Source organism: Podarcis gaigeae (assembly GCF_964106915.1).
Source record: "Podarcis gaigeae genome assembly, chromosome: 5".
NCBI lineage: Eukaryota > Metazoa > Chordata > Lepidosauria > Squamata > Lacertidae > Podarcis > Podarcis gaigeae.
Genome location: NC_139681.1, coordinates 92,024,633 through 92,039,328, shown reverse-complemented (window position 1 = coordinate 92,039,328; position 14,696 = coordinate 92,024,633). Strand labels below are relative to the sequence as shown.

General features: G+C 41.4%; 1 protein-coding gene and 1 long non-coding RNA gene across 17 annotated transcripts in view; one reads left to right on the top strand and one right to left on the bottom strand.

Annotated features, from left to right (window-relative positions):
* The window catches only part of ATP11B (ATPase phospholipid transporting 11B (putative)), an 80,818-nt gene extending 68,765 nt beyond the window's left edge, over nt 1-12,053 (bottom strand). For 15 of the 16 annotated variants that reach the window (XR_014564292.1, XR_014564293.1, XR_014564294.1 and 12 more), the window contains exon 1: nt 11,543-12,034. Coding sequence is in view for 10 of the 16 variants with exons in the window: in XM_083739246.1 (XP_083595372.1) it covers nt 11,543-11,569 (27 nt within the window). In the remaining 6 variants the exon portion in view is untranslated. Of the gene's footprint in view, nt 1-11,542 lie in introns of all 16 variants that reach the window. The other variant, XM_083739245.1, reaches the window with a different exon arrangement.
* Nucleotides 624-5,977, top strand: LOC310845109. The gene is made up of 3 exons (XR_014564465.1): nt 624-1,813; nt 2,043-4,115; nt 5,847-5,977. It is a non-coding gene; the product is annotated as an uncharacterized lncRNA (long non-coding RNA).
* Nucleotides 12,054-14,696: the final 2,643 nt, after the last annotated feature.

Below are 14,696 nucleotides of genomic sequence, written 5' to 3'. Positions count from 1 at the left end.
ATTTATATACCGCTTTTCTGCCAAAGCTCCCAATTGTGGTTTACAAATTTAAATATTATTACAATCCCCTTAAAGAAAGACGTAGTTCACGTTCAATAAAGATTTGGTACATAGAATTGTAGAGATGGAAGTGACCCCAAGTCCAATCCTCAGCAATGTAGCAATCACAGCTAAATAATCCCCGACAGATGTCTACATAGAAATCCATCAAGGAACAGTGTACGAGCTGCTCAGCGCGCAAGGACAGTGTATGTCCACTGAGAATAGTGTACAAGCAGAAGCACAGAAGTGTTAGAAACTGGGATAGAAAAGCTAGGAGTCAAATGGCTTCTGGGACCTGGTCTCAGGCGCCAAAACAAAAAGTCTAGTTGCCATTAGACAAGACTTTTTATTTCTTATTTTGATAAGCATGAATTAATACACAATTCGCATAAGTGACACATTGTTAATACCACATTTTTAACAGAAATTGTTAATACATGTTTAATTTGGTGTTTGCAATAAAAATATTGCTACCATACTTGCTTTCAAAACTCTCTATCTGCTTTCTACTCTTTATTGTTAAACTCCTTAACATATTGTCTATCCTTAACATATACTTTGAAGCTCCAAAGTGCATGCATTTCAGTAATCCTTGAGTGTCAGCCAGGCAAGAAAAATGGCACCTGGACTTTTTGAGGTGCTCGCAAATGGAGAATCTTTAGACACAAAATGCACCTGGTGCCCTGCTAATTTTGAGCCCTGAGAAGCAGGTGCATATAGTTCCCCTAAACAATATTGTCAGCTTTTATTACAAATTTTTATCTTGTGAAGAGGGGAAAGTAAACCCCACCCACAGAGAACACGTTTACTGAATTTAGTATGTCCTGGAAGAGGGCGGGGAGAGAGGGAGTTGGGATTTTGTTTTAGTATTCTTTTTTATCTTTTTTGTAATTGTTATATATTGGAAATCTATCTATCTATCTATCTATCTATCTATCTATCTATCTGAACTTTGCATGCCTATAGCAAAATGATCCACCAAGTGGATACGCAAAACTATTGGTCTGCCATCCACACTAAGGGAACCCCACTAGTGCAAACATTCCTGGATCAGAGCCACCACCACTCCATAGTGAACAGTGATACAAAAGAAAACAATTCCATAACTAACAAAGATAAGCACTGATCTTTAAGCTTTGCTCCACCTTAAACAGAGTTATGATTCCATAATATTCACTCACACCCTGAAGTGACCTTACAAACGTGTTGGGCATTGTTTAGAAAGACACATGGGGGGGAGGGGAGTTTAAGCAGTAATTGTCTGCGGCCCACAAGACTCTTTGATTGCACACTGCTTGAGGTGAACACTTTGTCCTTCAATTTGATTGATAAAAAATGTAAACTGTGCACTTGGCAAGATGTGCTGGCATATCACCTCACACACAAGCATACAGATGGGGCAGGGTGGGCAGCACAGGATCTTGGAAATTACTCTTATGCAGACGTTCCTGAGAAATATTCCTGCACTCCCAAGTGTCTAGCATTGGACATCACTGGCTGGCAATATTCATATTGCAGGTGGAAGATCTATGCACGTGGAAGTTTCCAAAAGGGTCAGGAGACACTTTCACAAATTCTAGATGGAATAGTTAAGTCCCAAGGAGAGAACTGGGCCTACTCAATAGTTCATTTGCAAAGTTGCATTCATATAGTGAAAGATTCAAAATACCATTGTAAATAATCTAGGCTACAGAAACTGGACAGGTATCAAATCAAGTATCTTTATAGCGGTCCATAGACCCACAAAACAGTTTCAAAACAAGATACAGTGGTACCTTGGGTTACATACGCTTCAAGTTACAGGCTCCGCTAACCCAGAAATAGTACATTGGGTTAAGAACTTTGCTTCAGGATGAGAACAGAAATCACACGGCGGCAGCGGCACAGCAGCAGTGGGAGACCCCATTAGCTAAAGTGGTACCTCAGGTTAAGAACATTTTCAGGTTAAGAACAGACCTCCAGAATGAATTAAGTACGTAACCAGAGGTACCACTGTACAGTTAAAACAACCAAACGACAGGCGAAAGAGACCAAGGTAGTCATTTTGTTATGTCTAGAGCATGATGGTCTTTTGTTTATTGCAACCTCCAAAAGAAACTTTGCCACGGTCAGTGTATTATCATTTAACCTAAAGGTATTTAATATGGGAGACTTCAGATTTTCCTGGCAAATTTGCTAGCAAGGGTATCTCTGAAAGCCTTCCTATTTGCCCAGACATTTCAGAATGTAGATGATTCTCCTTGGAATTGTTTTATATTTTTCTTAGCTTTTGATTTTGTCTGGTTGCATTTTTATTTGTTAAGTTTTAAACTGTGTATATATGTTGTGTTGAATCTTTTAATGAAAAACAGCTAAGACTTTTTAAAAAATATACAAGATGAATAAATCATCACCAATGAGGGAATTTTGCAGGTACCATACATAGACGTTGTGAAAATCCCTTTCAAATGCAGCACTCTCTCTCAGTCAAACTAATTTTCATGAAGATGTGGGATAAACAAGTTGATATTTGTATTGATTTTTAAGTTATTTTCACATTTGTTTTTCATACTGGTTATATATGAACTGCATTTAAACATGCAGGTGTTTTAGCTGCTTTCATATATTTAAGTGTGTTCTCTCTCTCTCTCTCTGTGTGTGTGTGTGTGTGTGCACATAAAATAAAAGGTATCTGAAGAAGTGTGCATGCACACGAAAGCTCATACCAAGAACAAACTTAGTTGGTCTCTAAGGTGCTACTGGACAATTTTTGTTATTATTTATATGTATATTTCTACTGCGTCAGACCAACACAGCTACCTACCTATATGTGTTTACTTCAAAATGCCTCATGGGGAACAATTTATTCATTAAATAATTAATAAAAGTAACTTTTTAAGGAACATTTGAAGTAATCTCTGCATATCCATCTGCACTGCCAACTCACCCCTGCAAAGAGGATGCTGCCCAGTTGTTTGTGCCAGCATGGCGAAAGATACAAATAACAAGTTGGCTATATTGAAAATTGGCACACAAAAGAGGTTTGAGTGCAGAAAAGCAGCTGGCTGACAAATAATACTTGGAAAATTCTCAGCTGTATCTGTTCCCAGATGCAGCCTAAGTGATGCTTATTTTATAAATTTATTTTCCAAATGTATGCCAAGTCTTGTGGAACAAGCAGGAATATCTGACCTGCACATTGCTACTGTGTGGCGGGAAGGTAAACAGTGTTTCCGTGTGCTCTGGCTTCTATCACAGGGTTCCACTGCGCCAGAAGCGGCATAGTCATGCTGGCCACATGACCCGGAAAGCTTTGTGGACAAATGCCGGCTCCCTTGGCCTGAAGATAGATGAGCGCTACAACCCCATAGTCACCTTTGACTGGACTTAACCATCCAGGGTTCCTTTACCTTTTACCTTACTGCTTTTTTAAAGGGGAGTTTTTACATCAAACAGGAAGCCAACGAAAGGCAAGCTAAATGTTTCTAGAACAGAGTGTCCGCTTCAGGGAGAAAGACAACAGCAGTAGCTGGGACAAATAACAAAAGGACAAGTAAAATGAGAAGAGATTTATGAATGGAACATCTGTAAAATGACTACAGCAAAGGCAATGCTTGTGCGCAATATCAGAGGGGTTCTCCATCCTTCATGACACAAATGAAGACACTTGTTCTTATACACACAGAGTCAACTCAGTACAGGATGAGTGTGAAGCACGGCAATACGTTTCAGGTGTTGTTATAAACCAGACTGATTCTCAAATGACTCTAGCTTTATGTGATGCTCCAATTACATGTTATTGTGAAGCTCAAGGGACCACAGACCACTGAGAATTCATGGAGCCAAGCCAGGGATATCCTTTATTCAGCCACTGTCGCCGCCAGAACCCTCACCATCTGTTCCACATAAATGATGTAACAATGCCAGAATCCCCAACAGAAAGGCTGACCTATTAGGATTACTGCACATTATCAGGAACTAGCTAGTTGTTTCAAAAGGAAGCTCAACAGCAGTTTAAAAATCCACCCTTCTTTCAGACTCAGAGATGCCTTCGGTTAGGTTAAGTTAAATCAAGCTTCAGGGGATGCTCAGACGTAAGTGCTTCTAAATGCTTTCCCTTGCAAGTGCTGCAAGTTCTGTCTCCTTCAGGCTACTTTTAACAGCTGCAACCTGTGATCTCTGTGTTTAATTCAGTTCAACACCTGGCTCAGGGCTCATCTGCACTTACCTTTTGCCTTGTGCTTTCTAAGCCCAGATCTGCACTCTCCTGGTCAGTGTCCGAGCACTTTTGGTTTTGATTTTTTTGCCCCACTGCTTACCACTTTCCACACAAAACCCCACTCTTTACCGCTGAATTGGAGCAAAGGTCAATTCAGGTTTTCTGCAGATTGCTGTTTGCTCCGATTCAGTGGTAAAGAATGGGTTTTCGTGGGGAAAGAGCCAGTAGAAACCACCACCACCAGACCTGGACAGCTAAGACGTGTGCCTAGAAATGCAGAGCAAAGGGAATTGTGGATGAGCCCTCAGCTTTCCCCATGCTCCAGGCTGCATGGAGGCAGCTATTTTCCCAGCTTTGCCTTAAGCTTAAGGAAAGCTGGAGAATAAAAGCAGATGCCCAATCAACAGCCAGCGATGAGCCAGGCTCTCTCCACGCGGGGTCAAATAAAGTTCATTTTTAAAATAATAATAATAATAATAGTAATATGAGATTTCAATAAGGCTAAGCCTTACTTAAACCACATTAAGACTAAATCCTTAGAACACGAAAACCCTCTCTTCCTCATACACTTATTTAAAATTAAAGGCTGCTTTTCTATGGAAACACCCATAAAGAAACAGACATGAAGTACTCTTGAATGACACAATGAATTGCAGGTTGTATTTATACCGGGCTTCCAAATGAACTTGTTGAATAGCAAGTTAGCACAGGTGATTTCACCAGGATCATATAGAGCAGGTGTCATCAAGCTCTTCAGACCCAGGACAAACATTCCTTTGGGTACCAATACTTTAAACTTTTACCATATAATGGCATGGACCAGGCCACAACCCACTAGTGGGTCCTAAGCTCCTGGCCCACCAGCTGAAGACTAGTGTTCTAGAGAACTTCTAGAGATGAAATTTTGTACTCATTCCATGTCCTTCCAAACACCTCTGCAATCTATTCAGTTCTCAAATTTGTGGATATTTACAATGCTTCCAAACACGCTCTTGGATTATACAAATTCTCAATTTAGCTCCTAACCAATATACTTTTTGTTATAGCAACTAGTTAATATGCATTTCAAAATGGGTAAAACTTGGTTGCCTTGAGGAATCCACCCTTTCTCCTCCACTTTGCTTCCAACGTCTGCACAACACTGCAGGAGCTTATCCAGGGCTCATGCTTCAAAACCAATGTCTATTAACACAGTATTTATTACTGAATCAGTGCAGCTGGCTTGCTAACTGCTTCTTTCCAATTTGGCTGGGCTTTTCTGCACAAATAGCTGCACCTAGCATGTTATGCAACTTTCCACAAATTCACTCAGGCTAGAGAAGGTTACTGGCTCCTTCACTGCCGATAAGCAGCACTGAATTTCATTTACATAGCACTCCTTATCTCTTCGTACTCCTCACAATAGTCCAGCTAAGTCACTATTATTCCTACTGGGAAAAGGTGAACTATGGCCAAGACTTTCTTATCTGCATTCACCGCAAAGGAAGCATGTGAAACCAACCTGAAACCCATGCCTAGCATTCCATTTACTGCATCCATATCAGCTTTCGGAAAGGTTTCTCCCAGTGACAGTTTTTACAATATCCAAAATCTTTTTTACCACAAGGTCTGTTTGCAATACAAGAATAACCCAGCTGGCTCACTCCTAGCCATTCTACTAATACTTCAGTGCTAGAAATGGGACTTGAAATGACTCCAACAACTGCTGTAGGATCTTGAACTTCTGGAATTCTTATTTATTTATTTCCTTATTTTCCTTATATTTTTTATATTTCCTTATATTCCTTATATTCTTATTTATTTCCTCCTTTCCTTATTCTAGTACCAGCTCTGTATCTCCATTACAATATTAGATTTTTTAAATTCCATTACGTTGCTCTTATGTACTGCATTATTTTTTTGTAAACTATCACAGAATCAATTTAAATGAAAAGTAATAACAAAAATATTTTGAAAATGTAATGCCTACAGATACTTCTGCTTTTTGATGATTAGAATTATAGAGCAAAGATTAATCCTGGCGAAAAGTAGATTTAGACTCATATAGTGACAAATTTGTTTGTATCCTGATGTTTTCTCTCAAATTTCTACACATAACATGAGGATGTGAAAAGTTTTCTCACTCTATAACTGAATAATGCCATTTTGGACCAGACAGATTTGGTGGTGGTGGGGACTTAATCCAAATGAGATGGAGGTACTGTTGACTGGGAAATTTGATGATCCCTGGAGTGGTGTTCAACTTGTCCTGATTGGGGTTATATTTCCTCTAAAGTAAGAGATTTGCCATTTAAGAGTACTCCTAGATACTCAGGTGTGGGGTAGAATTGTCTCTAATCAGGTTGATCTGGAAAGACAGCTGCATGCTTCTGAGCAGGAACCAAACTTAGGTCATTCATACATTCATACATACTCTAGTCTCCTCCAAGTTGGACTACTGTAACATGGGATTCCCAGGGTTTGGGAAGCGACTATGAGATCAGAGCATATTACTCCAATCCTTTACTAACTGTGCTGACAGCCAATTTGTTCCTGGACTGGATTTAAGGCACTGGCTTTGACCTTTAAATCAACTGTCTGAGGCCAGGGCATCTCTGAATCACCTCCTTGCATATGAACAAGCCTGAGAATTCTGCCCCTCTATGGAGACTGTCCTCTGTGTGCCCTTGCCATCTGAGATGTTATGGATGGGCAGAAAGGAGGGGCCTTCCCAGTTGTGGCAGCCATGTACACTTGGCCCCTGTCACTGCATGCCACAGTGATATATTATCATTTTGCTATACCAGTCCTTTTTTCTATGGTGAGATGCCTCATGTACACTTGGTGGAGAAAGGCAGGATATACAGTAAACATATGTAAGGAACACACAGAATCAAAAAAATCATAGACACAAGATTAAACGGTGTATATAGAAACTGTAGTGCTCATTGCCATATAGAAGTGCTAGATGTAGGCGTTTAACAGGTGTACAATAAATTGTGATTATAATTCTCCTTTATTATATAAATTAGGAGGAGTAAAAGAACACTGTAAAGAAAAACTCCTACTTCCTAACTGAACTCTATAGCAAAGTATTTGCAGATCTTGGTGCCTGTTTGCAAAGCTGTGCAATTGTTATTCTGTTTGGACATTCTGATAGCACAGTCGTACATGTTTATGCATTATAATGAAAGCAAACAACTCTTTCAATTATTATTTCAGAGAACAGTGAGACACTAGAATTGGCTTCTTTGCAAGACAGAAAATGCTAATAGGCCAGTGGTACATGATATAACACTCTGGCAAAAATCAGTGACCATTTTCCTTAGAAAATAAAATAATTTTGGGATTCTATATCCTTCCAAGTTGCTTGCGAAGGTGCTTTTGCCCCCTGAATTTCCTCACCCCAATCATAAGTGTTCTGTAGCTGGAATCTCATTAATAATAGTACAAGTGGGACCTGCAACAAATGTTAGGAGTTCTGTTGTTCAGCGTTCCAACCAACCATGTTCTCCACTAGGAGACTCAATTCCACCCCACCTGCTTTTCAATTCCCCTCCCCCCACAACAAACATACAATATGCTTATTACACAGTATTTTGCAGGGCATGCTCAGTCCTCACTGGGCTCTTGAGGTGGGTATGAGTATTTTTTAATACATTTTTAATGTACATTTTGTAACTATCAGGTTTCCCACAAGAATGCAGATTTTTCCCTTCTGGCTTCTCAGTGACCCCATTTTGGCTCCATTTTTACAGTATTCACCATCAGAGTTCAGAATTAAAAGGGAGCAATAGGAAAGAACCACCATTCCATTTCTCAAGGAATGCAAATGCAAATAGGTAAATGGCATTATGTGGATGCTACAAAAACAATCCGGTTAAATAAATGAAATAATTAGGTCCAGTCGTGACCGACTCTGGGGTTGCGGTGCTCATCTCGCTTTATTGGCTGAGGGAGCCGGTGTACAGCTTCCGGGTCATGTGGCCAGCATGACTAAGCTGATTCTGGAGAACCAGAGCAGCACACGGAAACACCGTTTACCTTCCCGCCGGAGCCATACCTATTTATCTACTTGCACTTTGATGTGCTTTCGAACTGCTAGGTGGGCAGGAGCTGGGACCGAGCAACGGGAGCTCACCCCGTCGCTGGGATTCGAACCACCAACCTTCTGATTGGCAAGTCCTAGGCTCTGTGGTTTAACCCACAGCGCCACCTGTGTCCCTATCAAGTCTATCAAACATGCATTTATTACATGCAAACATTTACAGTATTACATGTAAAAATTACTCATTGTAATGCTAAAAGGAAAAGATATCTGGTTGCTCATATGCAAGTGACCAAAATACACAACCAAAGATTTGTTGGTTTTTTAAAAAAAGGCAAAAGTTAAAAACCAAGTTCCCTCCACCAAACACATATAAAACTTTTGGTCATAAAATTGACATAGTACAGTTAAATATAGTGGCCAGGGGGCCAAAATGTGAACTATTAGAATGCAACTAAAAATAATTATCTTTCTCTGCTCCCTGTTTAGAGCAAGGTTCCCACTGCTGAGATGTACAACTTTATGCCTGCCTTTCCACAGAGAGTGCCCAGTGTAGCTAATATTATTTAAAACTCAGGGTTTGCTTTTCTGAATTAAAATGAGAGATACTCTGCACTCAGATGCAGAAAAGTTACTGAGTTACACTAGAGGAGTCTACCACATATTTTTTCTAAGAGAGTCACTGTTCTGAGCATGACAGCTGACTTGGAAGAAGGAAAAGCCAGAGGAGTGAACTGTACAGTACAAAGAAGCATCTGGTTGGGTGCTTTGGGCTCACATGAGTATTTAAGCTATTTCTCACAGCCCATTAGCAGATCTATCATGGCATGCTAGCGCCACCCTACACACATGCAATAGTTTCAAGATTGTTGTGTTAGGAAGCTATTAGTTAGTTGAACCCATCAATAAAAACAGCTATGTTTAAGTGAAATAAAAGACCAAATATCAGTCATATCTGAAATATTAATGCAGCCAAGATAAACCAAAGAATCTGAAAAACCTCTCCCAACAGCTGTAGTATAATAAAAAGGAATCCATCCTAGACAACAGATTAGCAAACTGCACAGGGACAAAAATAACCCTTTCATAAAGAATTGTTCCTAGTATCATCCCAATGCGATAAAGTATCATTGGACTGACAACCAATATAAACTGAAGCTCCAACTGAAAATGCAGCACTATATAGGCAGTTTGCAAAAAGCTGCCTCTCTCAAATTATTTTAGAACAATTATAAAGATTCCTAGGATATTTATAAATAAACCACCACATGCTACTTTAACCATGGTATAAAAGCTAAGCCATGCAGTAAATGCAAATATAATCAATTGCAAAACAAACAGGATCTAAGCAAGTGTAAGATACTGTACTTGAAACGTTTTTATTCATTCAGTACAGCTTTCTATAAATTTAAGTACATTGTTGTAGTTTACTTCCTAGATGACTTATATGAGCAGACAGCTGATATCAATAGTTGTTTCTTCCCTTGTAAACAAGCTGCAGATTTACTGTCTTGTTACCATATCACGTCACTGTTGTGTAGACGTGTAACGCATTAGGACGCAACTCCCCTTAAGTCATTACTATCCAACACTTTGTTCCAAAAAGCAGGAAGTTGTTGCATTTTGAATTACATTTATTACTTTACTTATTTTGTTGTAACAGTTTTCAAGAGCCTGAGTATTGAGAAATGAAGCTGAAGTGGCTGTTAGAAGATAATCTCTCTCTCTTGTTCTGAAGGCGTCCCTGTCTAGGGAAGTTTTTAATGTTTGATGTTTTATTCTGTTTTTAATCTGTTGGGAGTCGCCCAGAGTGGTTGGGGGAAACCAGCCAGGTGGGCGGGGTATAAATAATAAAATTCTTCTTCTTCTAAGAGGGAAATAGGCAAGAGGCAACAGTCCTGACCCTCTGTACCAGAGCTTTCTAAAACTTTTTGAAGTTGGCTTGAAGCCTGTAGCAGCCAAAAGAATCTTATTCAAATACAGTATTTACAAACTTCCAATAGGTTTAAACTATTGCCATTGCACAAAAGTGATCCTAATCCCTGGTCAAGCAATCAGAGAAGGCTCCAACAATGACTTCCCAGTCAAATATCACTGCCATTTATCATAGTTGCATTCTTGGATCAGGTACAAATTATTTTGAATTGTAACATCTTGGTTAAAAAGCCAGAACTTGCTGGCAATCGCAAGCCGTTATCATCAGCCCAAGAACTGCAGACCTCACCCCATGATTCATTCAAGAAACAACGGGATCCTAAGTGTCTACTCTCTAGAAGGAATAATGGAAAATAAAGTATTACATTCAGTATTAAATAAAGTCATAGGTCACGTTGTAGAGTAAAAATCTTGCCCCCACAAACACCTTCAGGCTTATGAGTACCCCCAGGCTACTTCCTTCTCCACCTGGCCCCCAACCTAACTTTCCCTATATCTGTTTCCCTCACCTACTGCTACTAAACTGACTCAACCAAAGTGCTTAAATTTGAAAGTAGGAAATCGCACCTGTGGGGAGAGACCAGCTAGCAGAAAGAGAAAAAAAGAAAGAAGATGATGCAGCCCTCACAAACCACAAGGAAGCGTTTTTTTAACACACTAGGCTGGGCAGACTCAGATTTGTCACGGAGCAGGAAGCTAGCTACAAGATGTCCCACATCTCCCCAGAGAGCACACATGCATGTGCAAACTGGCGCACCCTTAAGAAAAGCCATTTCAGGCTTAGTCCTAAAAACTTAAAGGGAACAGGGCGCAAAAAGCTGGGTGAGGTGGGCAGAAAGAGGACCTGCTTAGCAGGTGTTGAAGTTAAAAGCAGGCAGGTTTTATTGGGAGGGGGAGGTAGTTAGCCCCCCCCCCTTTCACCACTGGAAAAGTAACAAGTGGGGCGGGGAAGAGAAAGAAAGCAAGAAACTAATGGAGGCAAGAAGAAAGTGGGGGGGGGGAGAGAATACAGTATATTATTTGAGGAGAAGGAGTGAGGAGAGGACACCCCCCCCCAAATAAAGGACGGGAACGGGACCAGGTGTGACACCCGCCTCAGAAAAAGAGGGAGGGGGCGAAGTGAGAAGAGAAAGTTGCAGGGGACCCCCCCCCCCCAGAAAAAGGATGGGAACGGGACCAGGTGTGACACCCGCCTCAGAAAAAGAGGGAGGGGGCGAAGTAAGAGAGAAGAGAAAGTTGAAGAGGACCCCCCCCCATAGACACACTTTCCTCAGGGAGGGGCAAAAGCGAGCCCCCTTTTCCTGAGCAGAGACCCCTCCCCACCCCAACGCCCCACCTACCAGCTGCTGCCGGATCCACCGCCACATCCCCTCGGCGGGCCTCTTCGGTGGCTCCCAGCCCCCGCTTCTCCGCGGGCGAGGCTTCCCCTCCCGAAACCCCCCACCCACCCGCTTAAAATACAAAAACGGAAGCCGCCGCCCCTCAGTCCGGCACTAGCGGTGCTGCTGCTGCTACTGCTCGTGCTGCTGCTGCTGCGGTCGCCTCCTCCTCCGCCTCCTCCGCCGTCGTCGTCTTTTTCTTCGTCTTCTTTCGCAACCGCCGCTCCCGCTCCCCATCAGCGCAGGGGCCGGGCGCTTCCCTTCAGCGGCAAGGCGGAAGCCCGGCGGCCGCCGGCGGCGGCAGCAGCGGGGGCCCGGAGGAGGTACGCGAAGCGCAGGTGCCGCTGCCGACGCCGCGGCCCCATCCCGGCCGCCATCCCGGAGCACCCGCTCGACGCCGCCTTGCGCCCGTCACCAAAAAGGGTCTCCCCGCGCGCCGGGACCCGCCTCGCGGAAGTGACGGCGCGCCGGGGGAAACGGGGCGGGGCCCGGCCGAGCGCGCGGCGGGGAGAGAGAGGCCCAGTCGGGAGAGAAGCGGCTGAGGTAAATTCGAGTCCCTTCCAAGCGCCGCCTTTCAAACTCCTCGCAGGCGTCTTTTTAAAGTAAGGTTGTGGGCTTTCCTTACGCCCCGCCCTTTTGTTTTTCTGTAAAAATGATGATGATAGTTGTTGTTATTGCTATTATTATTTTAAATATATAATATAAAAATAATCAGTTTTGTTTTTCTGTAAAAATAATAAAGATTATAATTGTTGTTATTTTAAAGATCTAATATACGTTTTTCTGTAAAAATGGTAATGATAATAAGTGTTACTATTTTAAAAATCTAAAATAATAATGTCTTTTTCTGTAAAAATCATAATAATGATGATGAGCGTATAAGACGCTCCCATGTAAAAGACGGCCCCTATTTTGAGGGACTCCAAATTAAGAAAACACACCTCAGCACTACCGGTGTATAAGACAAGCCCCAATTTTAAACCTAATTTTTGGGTAAAAAAAAACCCTAGTCTTACGCACGGGAAAATACGGTAAGTGGTGGTGTTATTTTAAAAAAATCTTGTGTGGTTATTATTATGTTTTATCTCCAAAAAGAGTTGGAAATGTTTTGTTGACTTTTATTTATTATTGAACAACACCATGATCAGTAGCCTCCAACCTTTCCTCTGATGAAAATAGGGACGTCCTACTCAATAATAATATTTTTACTATTTATACCCCGCCCATCTGACTGGGTTGCCCCAGCCACTCTGGGCAGCTTCAAACACATATAAAAACATAATAAAATATCAAACATTAAAAAGTTCCCCAAATAATAATAATAATTGCAAACCACTTTGAGGTGTGTATTTGCTTTTTTAATAGTCAAGGGGTGCGCAATTTTTAATGAAACAGAGCAATGAATGAGACAAACAAGGTTTTGCCACTGAGTGGAAAGTCGCCTGGCTCACAAATATGTGGTAGAACTATTGGTATTATTGCACACAGGGTCTGCTCTCTGGACACAGTGTGTTCCCAGGAAATTGTTTGCTGGGCGATCGTTCGCATAATGAGTCTAGGTTTCCCATTGATTTCTATGGGGAAATTTCTAATGCGTTCCCAGCCATGGGATTTTGAGACATACACACACACACAAACCCCAGAATGATGAGAAAACTCAGGAAAACCCTTTGAAACCTTGCAAAAGGAAAACAAGGGGAAAATTGCTCTCTTATTTGTCCAATCTCTTCCCTCCCTCCCACCATGGATCCTGGCAAAATGGCTATAGTGGACTAGGAAAAGCTTTTAATGTTTAATGGGTTATTGTATTTTAGTGTTTTGTTGGAAGCCGCCCAGAGTGACTGGGGAAACCCAGCCAGATGGGCAGGATATAAATAATAAATTATTATTATTATTATTATAGGGAAACACACAAAAAAGCAATGCTTTTTAAAGGTTGCTTACTTGTTTACAGTGCTACACTCAGGTCTGTGGAGTGTATAGTGAGGTTTGGGTACTAATTCATTGGGTTTGGATAAGTGAAATTTTCATTTAATGAGCTTTTGGATCATGGGATCTGCTTGTCTTATTCTTTATTGAGTTTGTTAGTCACTTTATCTTGCCCAGCACAACCCACAGCAATTTATGACCAGACAAACAAACAGACAGTAGAACCCAACCCAACACAGATAAATTAAAACCAAGAGAAGAGAGAAATCCTGCCCACTTCTGAAGGTCTCAGATAGTTACAAGATTAAAGGCCTGGTTATAGAGGAATGTTTTTGCCAGGCACTTAAAGATATGCAATAATGGTGCCAGCTGAGCCTTCCTGGGGTGAGCATTCCACAAATGAGGAACCACCATGTTTTACATACAGAAGGGGGGAGAGAAATTTATGGGCCCTCCGGAAGATGTTGTCCTACAACTCCCATCAGCCCCCTGCCCCAGCTTGTAAGGCCAGTGCTGGAGGATGATAGGATTTGTAGTCCAACAACATCTGGAGGGCCACTGATTCCCCTTTCCTTCTGTATGTAGTATTTCAGGCAGCAGTTTAGGAGGTAGTGTTGTATTTGAATGTGCCTACCTGCCAATGTGTAAAAAACAATTTTAAAATAACATCCTGCAAGTAAAATATTAACATTTCAGAGCAAAAGCTCTACCCCACCCTGTTCTTTGCTAGTTTTCTGCCTATAGGGAGTTGTAGGTTTTGTTCTGTTTTACTTTGGGGAGCACTCAGCAATTATGTTTCAACACTAGGAAAGATTTCTGACAGTTGGTGAGTTAGGAATCAGTGCAGCTTTGAAAGTTTTGGTCATTTGCTTTGGCATTTACCGGTAATTGCAGCCAAAGCAAAACCTGCATCCTATGTCAGGAACCACCATATAATTTTTTGTGACAATATCTTAAGAAGCGCCCATACCAGTTCAGTTTTGAAAGGTTCAGTCTGCTCTCTTGAGTCAACATGTCTTTCAATTATAGGAAAACATAAACTTACTTCTTGATCTTGGAAACCATAATGCAAAATTTGGTAAGAGGTGTCCAAATGCATGCAATTTGGAATGACTTAGTCCACCATACTGATTCCAAATGACATCCAGTGGTGTTCAAACGTAGTAAAAAAACACCTCAGTTTCAG